General features: G+C 50.2%; 1 protein-coding gene across 1 annotated transcript in view; it reads left to right on the top strand.

Annotated features, from left to right (window-relative positions):
• The window catches only part of PLXNA2 (plexin A2), a 198,460-nt gene that overhangs the window by 166,265 nt on the left and 15,291 nt on the right, over positions 1-16,904 (top strand). Inside the window, exons 14-22 of the mRNA XM_015586276.2 lie at positions 4,981-5,098; positions 7,011-7,147; positions 8,052-8,219; positions 8,350-8,443; positions 12,303-12,542; positions 13,174-13,317; positions 13,598-13,832; positions 15,890-16,032; positions 16,695-16,904. The exon at positions 16,695-16,904 is cut by the window's right edge and continues 31 nt beyond it. Of these exons, the coding sequence (XP_015441762.2) occupies positions 4,981-5,098; positions 7,011-7,147; positions 8,052-8,219; positions 8,350-8,443; positions 12,303-12,542; positions 13,174-13,317; positions 13,598-13,832; positions 15,890-16,032; positions 16,695-16,904 (1,489 nt within the window). The remainder of the gene's footprint in view (positions 1-4,980; positions 5,099-7,010; positions 7,148-8,051; positions 8,220-8,349; positions 8,444-12,302; positions 12,543-13,173; positions 13,318-13,597; positions 13,833-15,889; positions 16,033-16,694) is intronic.

The following is a 16,904-nucleotide window of genomic DNA, read 5'->3' as shown; positions in this document are numbered from 1 at the left end:
CCTTAACAGCGATGGGGCAAGACTCCTGGGTAAGAGTGGCCAAAAAATTCCATGATTCGTCAGCATATGGCTTCCAGAGTCAGAGGCCATGATTCCAGTGTGGCCCAGGGTCAGGGTCAGAAAGGTGAATTCCCAGATTGTGAGGCGGGTGTGATTTCTGCCAGACCCACGAGAGAAGAAGGAGCTGACCTCGTCCTTCAGACCTGGTCCCTCACTGACAACCTCATGCCTGCAAGGGATGCATCTCAGAGGAAAGGCTGGCAAGGTCTACAGGAAAGAGAAGAGGGAGGGGAAGGGTATATGGCTTAAGTAGCACTTCTGAGCCAGAAGAGGAGTCCTCACAGGCAGAGGGTCTTTACGGAGCCCAGCACCCTGCCAGACAGGGCTAGACACCGGGTCTCAAGCCCAAGTCCACCGCAGCCTCCAGGACCTGCCTTGGGCCTCTGGGCACAAGCTGGACCTCCAGCGCGATGAGACTCCAAAGCAAAGGGCTTTGAGAGAGCGATGAGAGGCTTCGAGCTGAGAAGAGTAAACTCTTGGGCAGCTGGACATGGACATGGCGTGAGATTTGGAACTCAAAGCTATTCTCAGTCCTGGCTCCTCTGCCTGCCAGCCCTACGACCTTAGCACTCTGTTCAGTCCCTCTGATCATATCGGCCTGATGGAAATCATGAGTCCCGCCACGCGGATTTTGAGAAAAATTAAATAAGATTGTAAAATGGAGACTGTAATGTGCCATAAAGAAATAAAGCTTTATCTATGAAATCAAATGCTCTGCACTCACCCAAGGCCTTAGGGAAGAAAGTGCTGAGAGAAACGGGAAGTGAGGATATGCCCCAGACCCCTGCCAAGTCTGGTGGTCACCCTAGAACACTGCCACTGTCGTCGGTCGTCAGAGCGAGGGGCAGGCAGGAGGCGGCAAGCGCACTCGGCACCTTGGCTCGATGCAGCCCTGGTTTCCAGCCGTGCCAGGCTCATTACCGCTCCCGAGGTATCAGACTTCGTTAACATCATTAAAGCCTCCATCCTGGGCGGGGAGCAGCAGGCTCCATCGTTACAGATGTCTGCGAAAGATGAATTTGGCTAAATGGGCACGGTGCAGAGTCCCGGGCGCGGGCGGGATTAGCGGGCATGGTAATGACTCACCATATGCTTGTGCCTACCATCTATCACTCAGCAATTAGGTTAATGTTGGTTAAAGGGCCCCACTTAGTCCTGCAATCAGCACCCCACAGAACTGTGGAGGGCCGGGTGATTCCGTCACAGGACGTTTTCCAGGCAGTGGGACACAGGTTGAGGCTGCAGCCTAGCCCTTCCTGGGACAGGGTCTCTGTGTGAGATGGACTCGACTTCGGTCCTCAGACCCCCTTCCTCTCATCTGCTGTACCTGTGAACTCTGCCACAGCCTGATAGATGTTAGATGTGTGTGCTCCCCACCCCAGGGTGCACACGTGGGGAGAAAGGCACCACTATGCCAGTCCATGAGAGGCGATACAGTGTGGGAGCAAGGGCACTAGCTGGATGCCAAGAGCTCAGCTATTTATGAGCTAGGTGACTTTGGGCAAGTGACTTTGCTCCCTGGTCCTCAAATGTCCCATCTGGAAAATGGGTTTGTAGAAACAGATGATCTCTACAACGGCTTCCGTGGTCCTTAGGATGTCAGAATCAGTAAACGATATACCTCGTGGGATCTGCACTCCCACCATTAGAAAGTTTATTGGTGGCACTAATGTGTCTCCAGAAGCCCCCTGTCAACAAGGAGGAGTCAAGCCTTCGAGTGTTGAAGGTAAATAACCATTGGATAGTTGTTTAGTCCAACTCCTCATTTTACAAGGAGAAAACATCCCCAGCTGTCATCTCCTAATAATAAGCCTGGTGTCACCAGGGACACCAGGAGGAGGCAGAAAGGCAGGAGGCCCCAGAAATCAAACCACGGGAACTTAGCCAACTCGTAAGGCGTGAAGGAGGAAGCAGCGCACACACCACCGCCTGTGGCATCTACAGCCAGGAAGGCAGGGGGCACAGGGGGTTAGCTCTCAGGGTCTCAGTGACCAGCCAGATCTTTCCTCCCCTACTCCCCCTCCCCTGCCAACAACCTCATCTCCACCCCAGCATTGCTGCCATGTCCATGCTGTCCCCTCTCCAAAAGATGTATTACAGATTACTCCATTAATTCTAGAGGCATTCGAGTGGAGTAGTCAAAGGCATGAGCTCTGGAGTCAGGCTGACGTGGATGTGAATCACGGCTCTGCCACTTACCAGAACTGTGGCTGTAATGAGTCTTAGTTTCATTGTCTATAAAATGGAGATCATAAGACCCTCCCCATAGGAGAGCCTGAGGATGACACAAGATCCTCTCATACACAGTGCCTGCCAAGATCACAGCTCAGTACATTATAACTCTTCTTATTATAAGGTATGGCTTGATTCTCACTCTTCGCTGTAACCCTTTCCACTCCTTGTAGCCGTCCTTGCTTCTTCCTTTAACTCCCTAATCTCCCTGAGAGTAAATTCAATGCCTACAACGAATACACTCAAGGACGCCTTTCCATCCTTCCCTGCAAGTACTGAGTCCCAGGAATAAAATAGGAAGAAGAGTTGGAGGACATTCGAGTTTTCCTGCAATGCTGCCTGATTCCTTACGTTTCTCGCCCAGTTCTTAGACCTGCCTACCCAGACCTTTTTCTACAGCCCACTGCCCCTCTTCCCACTCACTCGATGAAGTTGACCCTCACTTCACAGGTAGGGAGAGAGGTCAGCTGCAGTGCCAAGGACAGGAACCCATGGTCCAGCTCTGGCCCGCACTGCAGCCCAGCTCCTGGTACTCTGCGTTACACGCTTCCCGGTGGGGCATTCGAAGCCAGCTGCAGTCACTCGGCCTTGGACACTTGGGCAGTGCCCATCTGCCACCCATCCCCCATCTCCCATGCTTACCATGAAAAGCTTATCTTTTGGGACATGAACTCTGAGCAAAAAAAAATGTCCTAGAAAAGACAGTATTTCTACAGGGACGGCTGAACAGGCCTCTCTAGGCCTTCTTGTCTCTTAGACAGGCCCCGGGGTGGTCCAGGGAGGAGCAAATATGCCCATGACCTTTATACGTTTTCATATTTCCTCTCACATTTCAAGCCTGCCATGATTTCTTCCTTCTTTTCTTTTGGAGACTCACTCTGGCACAGATTGTCCCAGGGGGGCGAATGAGGGACAAGAAAGCCCTGATTAGAAGGAAAGAGACTTATCTCTCCCTCGTCTTCTGTGCCCTCTCTCCCCCTGGCCACCCACAGGGATAGCTGGTTCTGCCCTGGAGGTCCTCGAGGGCACAAGGCATGGTTTGCAGGGAGGCAGAGAACCCCAAACAGCAGCAGGCGTTAGGGCCCAGGAGACAGGATGAGAGAGCTGTTTCGTCAGCGGGTAGCAGCATGGAGATAGCCACACATAGTACCTTAAATTAGACTTCTCAAATGTTCCCCTAATGAGGTTTAAGGAGACAATTGCGTGTCAAAGACTAATTGATCATCGCTATCATCTTTACTCTGGGTTCATAATTAATTTATTCATTCATAGAGAAAGGGACAGGCGCGTATCCTTCCTTGTGCATTCAGTACTTTCTTGTTGAATCTAATATGCTAAACGTAATAAGACAGTTATTGCATGTTAAGTAAATATTCACCAGGAGTGAAAGTGCTTATTTGGGATTAACTGTTACGAAGGGGACAGAGATCAGCGGCACGCTGCGTGTGCGAGCATGCGGTGTATTTGTTTAATGCAAGTTTTATTACATCGAAATGAAATCTCTGTTTAGTTACCTTCCTTCCTAGAGAAGCTGTTGAGATAAGCATCGCTCGGTTAAACACAGATCTTCCCCACAGTGCCAGGATAATGCTGGGGATTAGTGTAAAGGGGGCCTGTTTTGCTGACTCCCTACTAAGCAAACCTACCTGGGGTGCCAGACTGCTCTGAACTCTTACATGGTGTCGGGAGAGAAGGAAAATCTTTCCCTCAGTTCTCAGTTCCTTTTTGCTGAGCCCGATGGGGCCTTTTCCCACTCACCCCATGCCTTAGAATCCCAGGCAAGAGGTACCCCCAAGAACCCTATTTCTTCAATCTCTCCCATATCCTTCAACTGCCCACCCTTTCTAGGTGGCTGCCGTGGCCAAGGCAACCAGTCTGTAAACGTGCTAGTTGTAACTTATCTCAGGCACCAGCCAAGTCGTCCCTGAGCGTATTGATCTGCACTTCAGGAGAGAGCACGTGGCACCCCCTCCTCCCGCCAGCTCTCCTCCTAATGTGCGACAGGACTTCCAACCCCAGGGCTGATTCACTGCCTCGCCCACCAGCACAGCGTGCTCAGCCTGTGATTAAGTGGGAGTCTGGTGTCCACTGCTGTCCTAATGAACTCATCCAACTCCCAGCCCTTCGCCTACTGACACAGAGCTCCACTCCTCCCATTGTGCTCCCGTTTGGGGCTCTCACTATCTCACCAGATTGTTTATTCTCTTTTTAAAACTCACTTCGGGAAACCACAATTGAATCAGTTTGACAAATAGGCCCTCACTCCCTTTTAGGAAGAGTTGCAGTGTTGGCTTACCACCTAGGAAAGAACACATCTCTTTCACTGCAGATTCCTACATCTCTCTGTTGGACATTAGGTTTGTTCCACAAATATTGGGTCCTAGGCATTGCACTAAGCAGTGGGACTACAGGCTTGTTCCGAGGATTAGGCAGCATAGCGTTCTGAAGGCACAGAGGGCTTTAGAAATTCTCTCATCCAACCTCTCACTGTACAGATGAGAGACTGACGTCCAGAGAGGGAGAGCACTTTACCCAAAGGTCACACAGCGAGATGGGTGAGATAGCTGAGTCTTGGTCCAGCACTGTGGCATGACTGTGATGAGTCATGCACTGTACTAGGTGAGCAAGGTGGGGCAGGGATGCCAGCTCTTGCTGCACCTCTCACAGGAAGGTTTGCTTGCTCCTCAGGATCGTCTGTGAGATGGGCCATGCCCTCGTGGGAACCACCTCCGGGCCCGTGCGCCTGTGCATCGGCGAGTGTAAGCCAGAGTTCATGACCAAGTCCCATCAACAGTACACCTTCGTGGTAAGTACTGGGTCTAGTGCAAAGCTACAGCTCCCAGCAAGGGCACACTTCCTTCCACACTTCTCCCAGGAAGGTCCTATGCACCCCCTCCCAAGTCAGACACCTCCAGGAGACCAGAAAAGGGAACTTCTAGCCTCACTTTGCAAGCCTGTCTTTCTGGATGGGACGGGTATGTGACTAACAGTATTGCAGAGAGTCCCATAGAGCCATAGGGCACTGTTCTAAATAAGGCAAAACCAGGCCTTTCTTAGAAATCGAATCTTAGAAAGCACCTCCCAGGGTGGGGAGGGGCTGTCCTTTGTCCCAGCCAATGCTATATTGTCCTCTAATACCAACCTAATGAGGACAGAGTGCCTGAGGGACCTAATTTAAAAAGTCTGTATTTATCAGCAAGCTTTGTTTTCTGCCAAGGACATTATAAATAGGAATTTAGAGGAGTCACTTGAAATCTGCAGTGATGTGTGTCAGTGTGCAGGATCATGGAAGTGTACAAGAGAGTTGCTATGTGTGTTGGTGTGGTTATACACACATATGCACACATTCGCACCTGAAAACATCTCTTCACACTCAGGCAGCAGGTAGTAGGATCAAAGTCTTTCTTTAAAGCTGGCACTGTATTCTTACTGAATCAATAACTTGCTTCTGAGGCCCTGGAGTCCACCAGGGCTAAATTCTTACTGAATCGATAACTTGCTTCTGGGGCCTTAAAGTCACTTTTCTGAGACTTACCTACATTGCCACATGAAATTCTTCATAAAAAAAAGTGTCAGTGCCAGCAGGTGGGGTCAAACCAGCCTTGCTAAGAGTTTTGAAAATTCATTAAACCACAAGAGTCTCTTCTCTTAAGTCTTTTACTGCTTCTTGTAGGTCTTTCAGTCTCTGCCTTCTCATCCCAGCATCTGTGCCTCTTTCGTGTACTCTTCTCTCTCGAATTGGAGAGAACCGCTGCCTATCTGTCACCAGCCTGCCCCATCAGGGCCTTGTATGAGACGCAAACACACACACTAGATGGAGAGAGAACTGTAGAATGCCAGAGCAGGGAGAAGCTTTACAGATAATTTAGTCCACTCTCCTCTCTTGACAGAGGAGCAAACAAAAGCCCGGGGTGATGTAGAAACTTGCTTTAGGGCCCGTCACTAGTGAGTGGCTAATGTGGCTACTTCAGGCCTGTGTAGTTGCTCAGTTAAACGCACTTTCGACTCCTCTCCGCTGCCCTACAGACAGAAGCAATTCCTTTCCGATTTAGGTCAGCTGCCTGATGTATTTTAGGCTAACTGACATTTCTTTTAAGCTTCAGGCTTACTTTTACAACTTAATGAGCTTACTAGAAAATCCCAGCCAGTGACGGGCCATCTTCCTGATACAGGTTGGGGAAGCCATCTCTAACGTTTACTGACAGCTCCCTGCACCAGGCACCCTGCCGTGCCCTTCACATATGTTTAGAGAGGGACAGAAGAAGGACGTGTGCATAGACCATTAATGGAGGACTTTCGCCTCTCGGTGGCCCAATCCAGGCAGGGATGCTTTATTCAACCCTATCGATTTTGTGCCAAAAAAATCAGTACAGGCTCTAGATAGAGAAGCATTTCCAAATTGTTCTCAATTTGTAAACTAATTGATAGATTAGTCACTGTCACCTCGGCCTTCCCATCAGTATTATGAGCATGAGATTCCCCGGGGAGTTAATTAATTCCAAAACATGACCTTTCTGCCTTCCCTGCATATGTCTGTAGCTTCTTCTTCGAAAGGGTCTCAGCTCCAGGCAGAGAGAGTGTCTGGGATTCGAAAGGGTAGAAAAAGTACCTGTACTCTGAGCATGGAGTTTGTCCCTCCTTCCATCCTTAAGTCTAGCTTGGGTCCATCCCTTTGGGAAAAACCCGAGCTGTGATCATTTCTCTGCTTCCTCCCAAAGAACCCTTCCGTGATGTCACTCAACCCCATCCGAGGGCCAGAGTCAGGAGGCACCATGGTGACCATCACAGGCCATTACCTTGGGGCTGGGAGCAGCGTGGCCGTGTACCTGGGCAATCAGACCTGCGAGTTCTATGGGTAAGAGGCCTCGGACGAGCACGAGAAGACTGTCCTCATGTGGCCTGTGCACACATGTTCTTGTGCATGTTCATACACGTGCCTGCCCGTCATCTTCATGTTATATGCTACATCCTGGACTCAAGCACCATTCCAGTCACTGTGAGAACAATATTCCACTAGTCAATGTATATCTTATGTATCACAGGGTCTGGATCCTTCTAGAAATAATTAGAAGTGAGGGTCATGGGAACCGCGGATCAGAAAGGCTCCCAGGAGCTCTCTGGTCACCATCAGGACCACACATTCATTGGATACCCACTGTGGTCACTTGAGAAACATGAACATTGCATGGCCATCCTCAACAAATACACAGACTCATTCTCAGGGCATCTTTTGGGCCTGGAAACCTGAACACCTACTATTTGTCAGATGCCTCCAATGGAGACGTAGAGAATCCTGAGAGAATTGTGTAAGGCTCCATGGACGAGAACCCAACTCGGCCAGTATTATCTGATAATTGCCTCCTTGGACCATAAACTCCCTAAGGGCAAGGACTGTGTGTTCACTTCTCTGCATAGTGGGTGCTCGATGAATATTTATTAACTGACTCTCTGGACTCTAAGCACCAGCTAAGTAGTCGTAGTCTAGAAAAATCCAGAAAAGTGGAGTCCTCCCAAAGCCCAGGAAGCCCCGCCGCTGCCCCACGTTTAATCCTCTTCTCCAACTCGCTCCTTCCTAATCCAGAGCTGGATCTCAGGCAGAAAGAGGCACTGATATCCACTGAAGAGGGCCATGTTCCGTAGTATACCGTATTACAGGACAGAGGACACTTGCTGGCCTGCAGAAAACCCCTTTTCAAGCCAGAGGGTGCCCCCTGTTGCCCATGCCCTTCTTCACAACCCTCCTGCTGTCCCCCTGGCAGGCGGTCGATGAATGAGATCGTGTGCGTCTCACCCCCATCGTCCAACGGACTGGGCCCAGTCCCCGTTTCCGTGAGTGTCGACCGAGCCCACGTGGATAACAGCCTGCAGTTCGAGTACATAGACGACCCCCGGGTGCAGCGCATCGAGCCAGAGTGGAGCATCGCCAGGTGAGGCAGAGGCTGGAGGAGGCACCCAGTGCCGCGTGGCGTCACCCCTTCAGCCCTAGTGTGGCTTGTGAGGGATTGAGATGGCAGTTTGAGAGGGTTTTTACCTAACCTAGACTCTTCTTATTCCCAGTGGCCACACCCCCCTGACCATCACAGGCTTCAACCTGGATGTCATTCAGGAGCCAAGGATCCGGGTCAAGTTTAATGGCAAAGAATCTGTCAATGTGAGTAACCACTGGTCCGTTCTGCCCTCAGCAGACTCAGCTGTGTGTCTGTGTTTTGCAATGTGATGAGCTCTGTGTTGGGAGCATCTGACTACAGGAGAAGGAAGCTGGCTCAAGACTGAGTCTGGAATCATGGCTTCAAACACCTGAGCGTGACAATGATTTTTATAATTACGATATAATCATTTCCTATCAGAAGGTGATATAATGAGTATATAAACGTAGTGCCTTCTGAGCTTAAGATACAGCACAAAAGGGTTCCTGTTTTATGTCATGCTCACTTTAAGGTCTGATAAGAAGCAGTGTAAGAGGGTGAAGAAATTCTGGCTCCAAATTCAGATACTTCTGGATCGGAAGCAGGACACTGCCATCTATTAGCTGAGCAACCATGTTCAAGTCAGTTAACCTCTCTGATCCCCCATCCTCAGCTATAAATGGTGATAAGACTCACCTCACAGGTTTGTAACCTGCAGCAGCTGGCCAGCACTAGGTTGGCACTTAATAAACATTAGTCACTGCATGCAGATGGTTCCATCCTGGTCACTAAAATAATCAGGTTGAACATTTTACTCTATTCCTCTGTGCAGAGCCATGTAATTCAATTTTTTTCAGTAAGGATTTTTGTGATTTTAAAGAAATTTTCTATCATAAGAGCAGAATATCTGATATGTTATAAATTTTTTAGTTCCACTGGCTCCATCTCACTCTTCTTAGCTAATATTTTCTGAAACATTATTGTATTCATAATTATAGTCCAGGAGATGCTGGTATTATAAATTATGGCCACTATTCCTCATATGAATTACTATTATTACTGCTTCGACCTTCAAGAGATCGCCCAGGCTGAGATGGAGATGAGAAAGATTGTTTTATATCTACCCTCCTATCCCTGACACATTCCCAGCATGCTTGAGGCTTCCTTAGGAAACAGAAATACACAAAATGACAGGGTGCTGGAAAGCTAGATCTGGAACAGTCTCAGGGATCATCTGGTCCAACCTCCTCCTTGGACAGTTGAGGAAACTTGCCCCCAGTCATGAAGGTGGCTGGTGGCAGGGCTGGGCTAGATGCCAAACATCTAAACTCTCTGTAATTAGACCACATGAGATGTTCCTGGGCTTGGCATTCCATCATGCCAGAGACATGGGGACACCTGGGTCATCCTTTCAGTATCCACTGTTTGGGCTGAGCAGGCACACGCCTCCTTATCCCATGTGTAGAACTTGATCCACAGGTAAAAGGGTCTCTGTCCCCACTCCATTTCCAGACCAAGTGTCCCCCAGTAGCTGTGTGTCCAACTGTCCACCTCTAGGGCCTAAATAAAAGGGAGGAGAGTGAGGGGTAGGGATGGGAATAGTGAGTTCACAGGAAGGATGAAACCCCAAACCAAATTAGGTATGTTTTTAAAATTTAGCTTGCCTTATTATTCAGGTATGGCAAGGCCAACAGACCAGGAGATGACTGCCACTGGAAAGATAGTTGGTTAAACTGACCAATCCCAAGAGAAGGGGGCCATGCCACAATGGAGGGATGGGGGTTACGCACTCAGGGAAGGCCCAGGGTAGTTTAGAAAGCAGAAGGAGAAAAGGCAATGGGCAAGAGCCTTTGTTGTGGTTTCTACAGAAGGAACTAGCAAGGCGAGGTAAGCAAGTGTAGGAGGGGCCAACTTGGAGCATTTCAGTGGGCTCTGGGGCAGAAGGGCTGCCCCAGGTGTCTGGCACCTGGCCCTGGTGGGGTTAGGGAAGGTGGATAGAGTGGATAGATTCCCACAGTGTGAAAGGAGGTGGTTGGGGGTGTGAACTGGTTGCTCGTGTTCCAACAGCATGCTCTCACAGGTAGCAGATTGTTTGCTGCCCCAGGAACTGGCGAGCCTGGTGAGGGGCAGTCCCCTCTAGGGTCAGCAAGGCCCCAGATGTTAAAGCGCCAGAACACAGAAGATAAAAGACATGGTCAATATAGCACAGAGGGAATTTGAGAGAATGAGTATGTGACGGGCATGGTCCACCGCCAAAGGCTGCAGCATTAGTCCTGGGGAAGCCCTTGGAAGAGAAGGCTGGGCTGGGAGGCCTCTGCCTGAGAAGGCTCGGTCCCAGAAGCCCTCTCCCCTCCCCGCAGACCTGAGCAGGGATCTCCACAGCAGCCCCCCAACCCACCCACCGTGACCTCAGTGTTTCAAGGAGTTAAGAAGTAGTTTCTAGTTCTACCCTCTTGTGAGTTGGAGGCTCTCAGCTTAGGAGTGACCTGCCTGGGGTCTGCAGGCTAGCACGCCTCCCGGAGAGGCCTGGGGTCTGCAGTTTTCTATCAAGCCTGGCTCCACGGTAGGAAGCTCGTGAACTCTGCCTTAGGCCTTCTCTTTCGGGAGTGGGGAAGAGAAGCACGTGGCCCCTCAGCCATGCTCGGGCTCCATGGCAGCCTCAGCTCGCCAGGCCTCCCTATGCCTTTGGGTCATGAAGCAGCCCCAGCGAGAAGTAAGAAGGGCCAAAGGGAAGGCCACAAAACCCAAAGGAATGTTTGGCAAACAAAGTGCCGATGCAGCACAGGGCGGGAAGCAAACAGAGGCCCCTTGTTTGGGAGTGATTTGCTTATTCATAAAGGAGTCCAGTCGGAGGGACTGGGATGAGCGGGGACGAAGTGGGGTGGGGAGTGGGTGGCGTGTCTGCTTCTCAGAGCCCGGAGCTTGAGACTCCCCGACTCAACTCTACCCGTTTGACTGTACCCACATTTTTCTCATGCCAAAATGTCCCCAGCTAGAACATGAAAAGGGACTTCTAAGGAGCTACTGAAGTGTGAGCCGAAAAGGGCAGGAATGGTAACTGACCTCCAGTATGGCCTGAAGCCCTCAGGGAGGGGTGGTTTAAGTGCAGACTCCCTCTGGAAAGCGAGGGTTAACACTGGGCCTCGGAGTTCTGACGTAATCTCCGTGCAAGTGTCAGCTTTTTTGCAATTTCACACGCGGTCTTGTTTTCTGAACATGAAGTCCGTGTTTGTGTATGTTGGCCAGACACACGTGTGGACCTGCCAGGACAACATGTACTTGAGTAGGCCGAGTTCTCACAGATGCCCTTGGCTGTCGCTGGGACACTGTGGCTCCCAAAACCCAAGTTGAGCCATGGGGGTAGAAGTCCCGGTTTTCTTCCCAAGTCCCACGTGGGTCCTGTAGTGGTTTCTTTAGTCTGACTGCTGCCTTGAGCAGCCCTGGAACTAAAGCAGAGGAGAACATGGCGTGCTAAGGAGGAGCCAGCCCAGCTAGGATTTTAGCTGGGAGACTGGGATCCTCCAAGAAGGAGAGGACATTATGAAATCAGTGACGATATCGAAGTTTACCCCGTGCAGAGTTAGGGACACTTGTTTGGAGAAGAGAGAGATCCTAAGTAGAACATTTAAAGAGTTGAAGTCTCCTTTTTATTCATCAACGTAGTCAGTGAACATTAACTGAACACCTACTATGTGCCCCACCCCCCACACACACTCACGCTCACACTCATACTCACACCCTGCACTGCTTCTGCCCTACTTTTTCCTCAAACTTTCCGTGCTCTCTCATCCCTACTGTGTTCCCAGCCCTCTGCCAGGACTGTATTATGCTTGTTGAATCTATTTCACGAGATAGCCCCAAATCTTAGCACAGTACCTATCACAAAGTAGGCACTCAGGCAGTGTTGGTGAATAAATGAATGAAGTTAAAATGCATCCCCCCGAAAGTAAGTTCACAGCCCTTTTTCTCAAGAGGTTCACCATGTAATAAAGACAAGCAAGTAACACAATGGTGACAATCAAAGCAAGCAGAGGGTGGGAAGTGTGGCACGGGACCCCGACGTCACCCGCTCAGCGTTTGAGTTCTGCACTCCGGGCCCCGCAGGTGTGCAAAGCTGTAAACACCACCACCCTCACCTGCCTGGCGCCCTCTCTGACCACGGACTACCGGCCGGGCCTGGACACTGTGGAGCGGCCAGACGAGTTTGGCTTTGTCTTCAACAATGTACAGTCTTTGCTCATCTACAACGACACCAAGTTCATCTACTACCCCAACCCGACCTTTGAACTGCTCAGTCCTACTGGAGTCCTGGATCAGAAGCCGGGATCCCCCATCATTCTGAAGGTAGGAATGTGGGAGGGCAGAGATGAAGAGAGCACCCCCTCTCCTGGGCTTTCTTGTTCTGCTGCTGCACATGTGGACTCACGAAGCTGGCGTCTCCCTGCAGAGGGAGCTTGTTTACAGCTTGTTGACCCATCGAGTGATATATCTTGCGCCTGAGATTCTCGAGAAACACTTTAGAACGTTTTGGCTTGTTCTTGTGAGCTTTGGGACCCAGAAGTTCTGCAGTGAGTTGGAAGCAACCATTGCTTTTATCGACTGCTTCCACGGCCACCGTAACTGGCACACATGTTCCAGGAGGCCACAGTTTCCTGGCACAAGTGTTTTGTTACTGCGTAACTTACATTATTTCCCACGCGTCCTGCCCCAAAGTTTCACTTGTTTAGTGTTCTGTCTCCCCTTCCTCTCTTTCCCAATCTCTTCTTCTCTTTCATTTTCTCCTCCCGTCATTTCTCTCTTTCTGTCTAAATTGTGGCTGTTTGACGTCCTCTCCAAAAACTTACCATGGATTCGATTTCTTTTTGCATTGCTGCCCTCCCCTCCTTAATCTACCTCCTTCATCTTTTTTTAAAAAGGCAATTAACTTCTGCAAGCCTGTGTCAATTACTCCTATTAAGATTACTGTTATCTACAGGGCAAAAACCTCTGCCCTCCTGCCTCTGGAGGTGCCAAACTCAACTACACAGTGCTGATTGGAGAGACCCCATGTGCTGTCACTGTGTCGGAGACACAGCTCCTCTGCGAGCCCCCCAACCTCACGGGGCAGCACAAGGTCATGGTGAGTGAGCCCTCTTCTTTTGTTAGTCCCTCCTTTCCACTCCATGCATATGTGTGATCTGTCATAAAGAAAGGCTCTGTCTTCCATCTTTTCCATACCCTATTTCCAAGTCGTGTGTTAAAGCGGGTAGAAGTTGAGAACACAAGAAAAGGTAAGCAGATAAAGTTGTTTTGCGTCCAGACTGCACTGTGTGCGTGTGGCCTCTCCTGTCCTTTCTGAAACGACAAGGATTCCATGGCATGCCAGGGCTCTACAGCATCTATGTGTGTGCAATGCACAGGTTCACGTGGGCGGGATGGTGTTCTCTCCTGGCTCGGTGAGTGTCATCTCAGACAGCTTGCTGACCCTGCCAGCCATCATCAGCATCGCGGCAGGCGGCAGCCTCCTTCTCATCATTGTCATCATCGTCCTCATTGCCTACAAGCGGAAATCTCGAGAAAATGACCTCACTCTGAAGAGGCTCCAAATGCAGATGGACAACCTGGAGTCCCGGGTGGCCTTGGAGTGTAAGGAAGGTCAGTGGCGGCACAGCCTCGCTTCTCACATCCCTCTTACTACCTTACTAACCCGTCCTTATCGACCGCTCCTCTTCACTCCCATCCCTTCCGCCCCAAGCCATTGCTCTCCACTTCGGCCTCTTTTCCCTAAACTTCCTGTGCCCTCAGGGCCAACGAGTCCTATTAAGAATGCCCAAGGTGAGGCCCTAGGCCTGGTCACATTGTTCTGTCCCCCGACTCTGACTCATCCCGCAACCCGGCCACCTTCCTCTCCCTCTCAAAGCCTCAGTCTCCCCACGTCAGAATCCCCCATGTGGGAGCATCCGGCTCCTTTTGCATAACGTCCCGGGAGCACACGGAAGCAGCCGCTACGGGAAAGGTGGAGAGCATCTCACCTGCTCCCACCTCATCCCCCGCCCCACCTCCACCCCCAGGATTTGTTTTTCATGAGTGCAGCAGGCTGAGCCTCTGAACCAGGCTTGCTGGTGTCCTTGGCCTTGGACACGTGTGGGAGCGGAGACTGTGTTTTCTTCCACCTCTCACGCAGCCACAGCTGTAAGGTGACGGGTTTACCTGGTTGTCCCCTAGGCTGAGGACCCAGTGGGCTCTCTGGGTAAACATTTTAATTAGGTATCAAAACATTTCTCCTTTTGCTGCAAACAGGATCAGAAACAAGCCCTCTGCTAGTTGTCAGGGAAGAGCTGGGCTAAGGAAAGGGCTCCTTCTGGTTCCAGGCTGGGGAGGAGGGGAGAGGAGCTCACCAGGAGACAGGCCTGCCCAAGGGGAGGATCCCCTGTCAGCCGAGGGCCTTGTGCCCAGGGCGCCCCAAGGCTGGGTTTAGTTTTGTTCTCAGTTTCTTGTGTGCATGTGTGTATTAAAATATACATAACATAAAATTTACTATCTTAACCCTCACTGTCTCTACCCCCCAGCGTTCGCCCCTCCTCCAGTTTTGTGGCATTAAGTACATCCGCTTTGCTGTGTAGCCATCACCACCATTCATCTCCAGAAGTTTCTCTTCTTCCCCAGCTGAAACACTATATCCACTAAACAATAACCCCAATTACCCCCTCACCTCACCTTGGCCACTACCATTGCACTTTCTGTTCCTATGAATTTGACTACTCCAGGTATTTCGTATATGTGCAATCGTACAGTATTTGTCTCTTTGTGTCTGGCTTATTGCACTTAGCATAATGTCCTCAAATTCATCCATGTTGTAGCATGCAACAGAATTTTCTTCCTTTACAAGGCTGAATAATATCCCATTGAATGTATAGACCACATTTTGATTATCCATTCATCTTTCACATTTTGGTTGTTTTCACCTTCTGGCTATTTATTATGAATAATGCTGCTATAAACACGCATGTACAAGTATCTGTTCAAATTCCTGCTTGCAGTTCTTTTGGGCAGATACCTAGGAGTGGAATTGCTGGGTCACGTGGTAATTCTACATTTAATTGTTTAAGGGACTACCAAATCCTTTTCCAGAGCAGCTGTACCAATTTACATTTTCACCAGCAATGTATGAGGATTCCAATATTTCCACGTCCTCGTAATGTTTGTTATTTTCCATTTCTTGAAATAGCCTCCCTAGTGCGTATGATGTGGTATCTCATGGTAGTTTTGATTTTTGTTGTCCCCAATGTTCTTGCATCTTGATTTAGTCTCTTGCTTGGAAAAAAGGAGCAAAGCTACTTGTTTTGGTCTTTGCTTGATCCCCTTGGCCACCATCTCTCACCTGCTTCCAGAACCTGCAGTACATGCATGACCCAGGTCACGGTGTTCTTCGTTTTTCTTTGTTTCAACTACACTTTTAATACACAAAAAGAAAATTCAAAATTATAGATAAGCACAGAAAAGGAAATAACATAAAAATCACCTCTATTGCCACCACCTCAGAAAGGCGGCCTGGAGATATCTCACCCCCTGTGGAGATGCACCCCTATAACCATTTCTGTCATAGCCCCCCCAGGCCCTCCGCTCCTCCTTCACAGAGTCCTTCTCCTGCCTTTCCCTCCCCTGCTCGGGTTCCCCTCCTGAGCCTCCCTGTCTCCACTGCACTTTCGTAGCATTTGCCGAGCTCCAGACCGACATTAATGAGCTGACCAGCGACCTGGACCGCTCGGGAATCCCCTACCTGGACTATCGCACCTATGCCATGCGAGTCCTGTTCCCCGGCATTGAGGACCATCCCGTCCTGCGCGAGCTGGAGGTAAAGCCGGCCTCCCTGACCCAGCTGCACAGTAGGGACGCAGGGCCTGGTGTCCCAGGATAAGCCAGCCGCTTGGAGAAAGGTCAGGAGCGAGGAGGAAAAATAGCTTGTAACAGCATCACTGCAACGGGGTTATTTCTGATGAGGAAGGTCATGGCCAAGGGGGCCACTCTGGTTCTTTGAGACGATTCCTGGGCAATGCTCATTGTTTTTCATTTTTAAATTAATGACTGAATTAATTAACTACAATACTGTCTCATTCTCAAATGGATTTCAGATGGCTCAAGGAAAGACCTATGAGTCTGTGAGGTTTGTTTATTCATTTGTTGGTTTGTTTTACTAAAGATAGTAAATTGGGATAGAGGTGATTCAGGGGAAGCTAGTAAGCCGAATGGGTCTGGTGGGGCATCCTTGAGAAAATCGATGGACAGCATCACCATCGAGGGCCCCGCCTGGAGCCCAGCCCTCTCAGCCCAGGGGAAAGTCAGAGCAGACTGTAGACTTCAGAGACCAGCCACTCCTACATCTCCGTGGCTGGGGTGCTTGCGGGTGTCGTGGAAGCGGTGCTACAGCTGCTAATACCACCAGCAAAGACCCTGAGTGAGAGCCGGGCTAGGAGGCCAGGAGCTGTGCTCTGAGAGTACGCCATCACGCCCACCCAGGTGCAGGGGAATGGGCAGCAGCACGTGGAGAAGGCCCTGAAGCTCTTCGCCCAACTCATCAACAACAAGGTGTTTTTGCTGACCTTCATTCGCACCCTGGAGCTACAGCGCAGCTTCTCCATGCGCGACCGTGGCAACGTGGCCTCGCTCATCATGACTGGCCTGCAGGGCCGCCTGGAGTATGCCACCGACGTCCTCAAGCAGCTGCTC

This window comes from Pteropus alecto, unplaced genomic scaffold (assembly GCF_000325575.1).
Source record: "Pteropus alecto unplaced genomic scaffold, ASM32557v1 scaffold101, whole genome shotgun sequence".
NCBI lineage: Eukaryota > Metazoa > Chordata > Mammalia > Chiroptera > Pteropodidae > Pteropus > Pteropus alecto.
The sequence above is the reverse complement of the archived record's forward strand: the minus strand, read 5'-3'. Positions and strand labels throughout refer to the sequence as shown.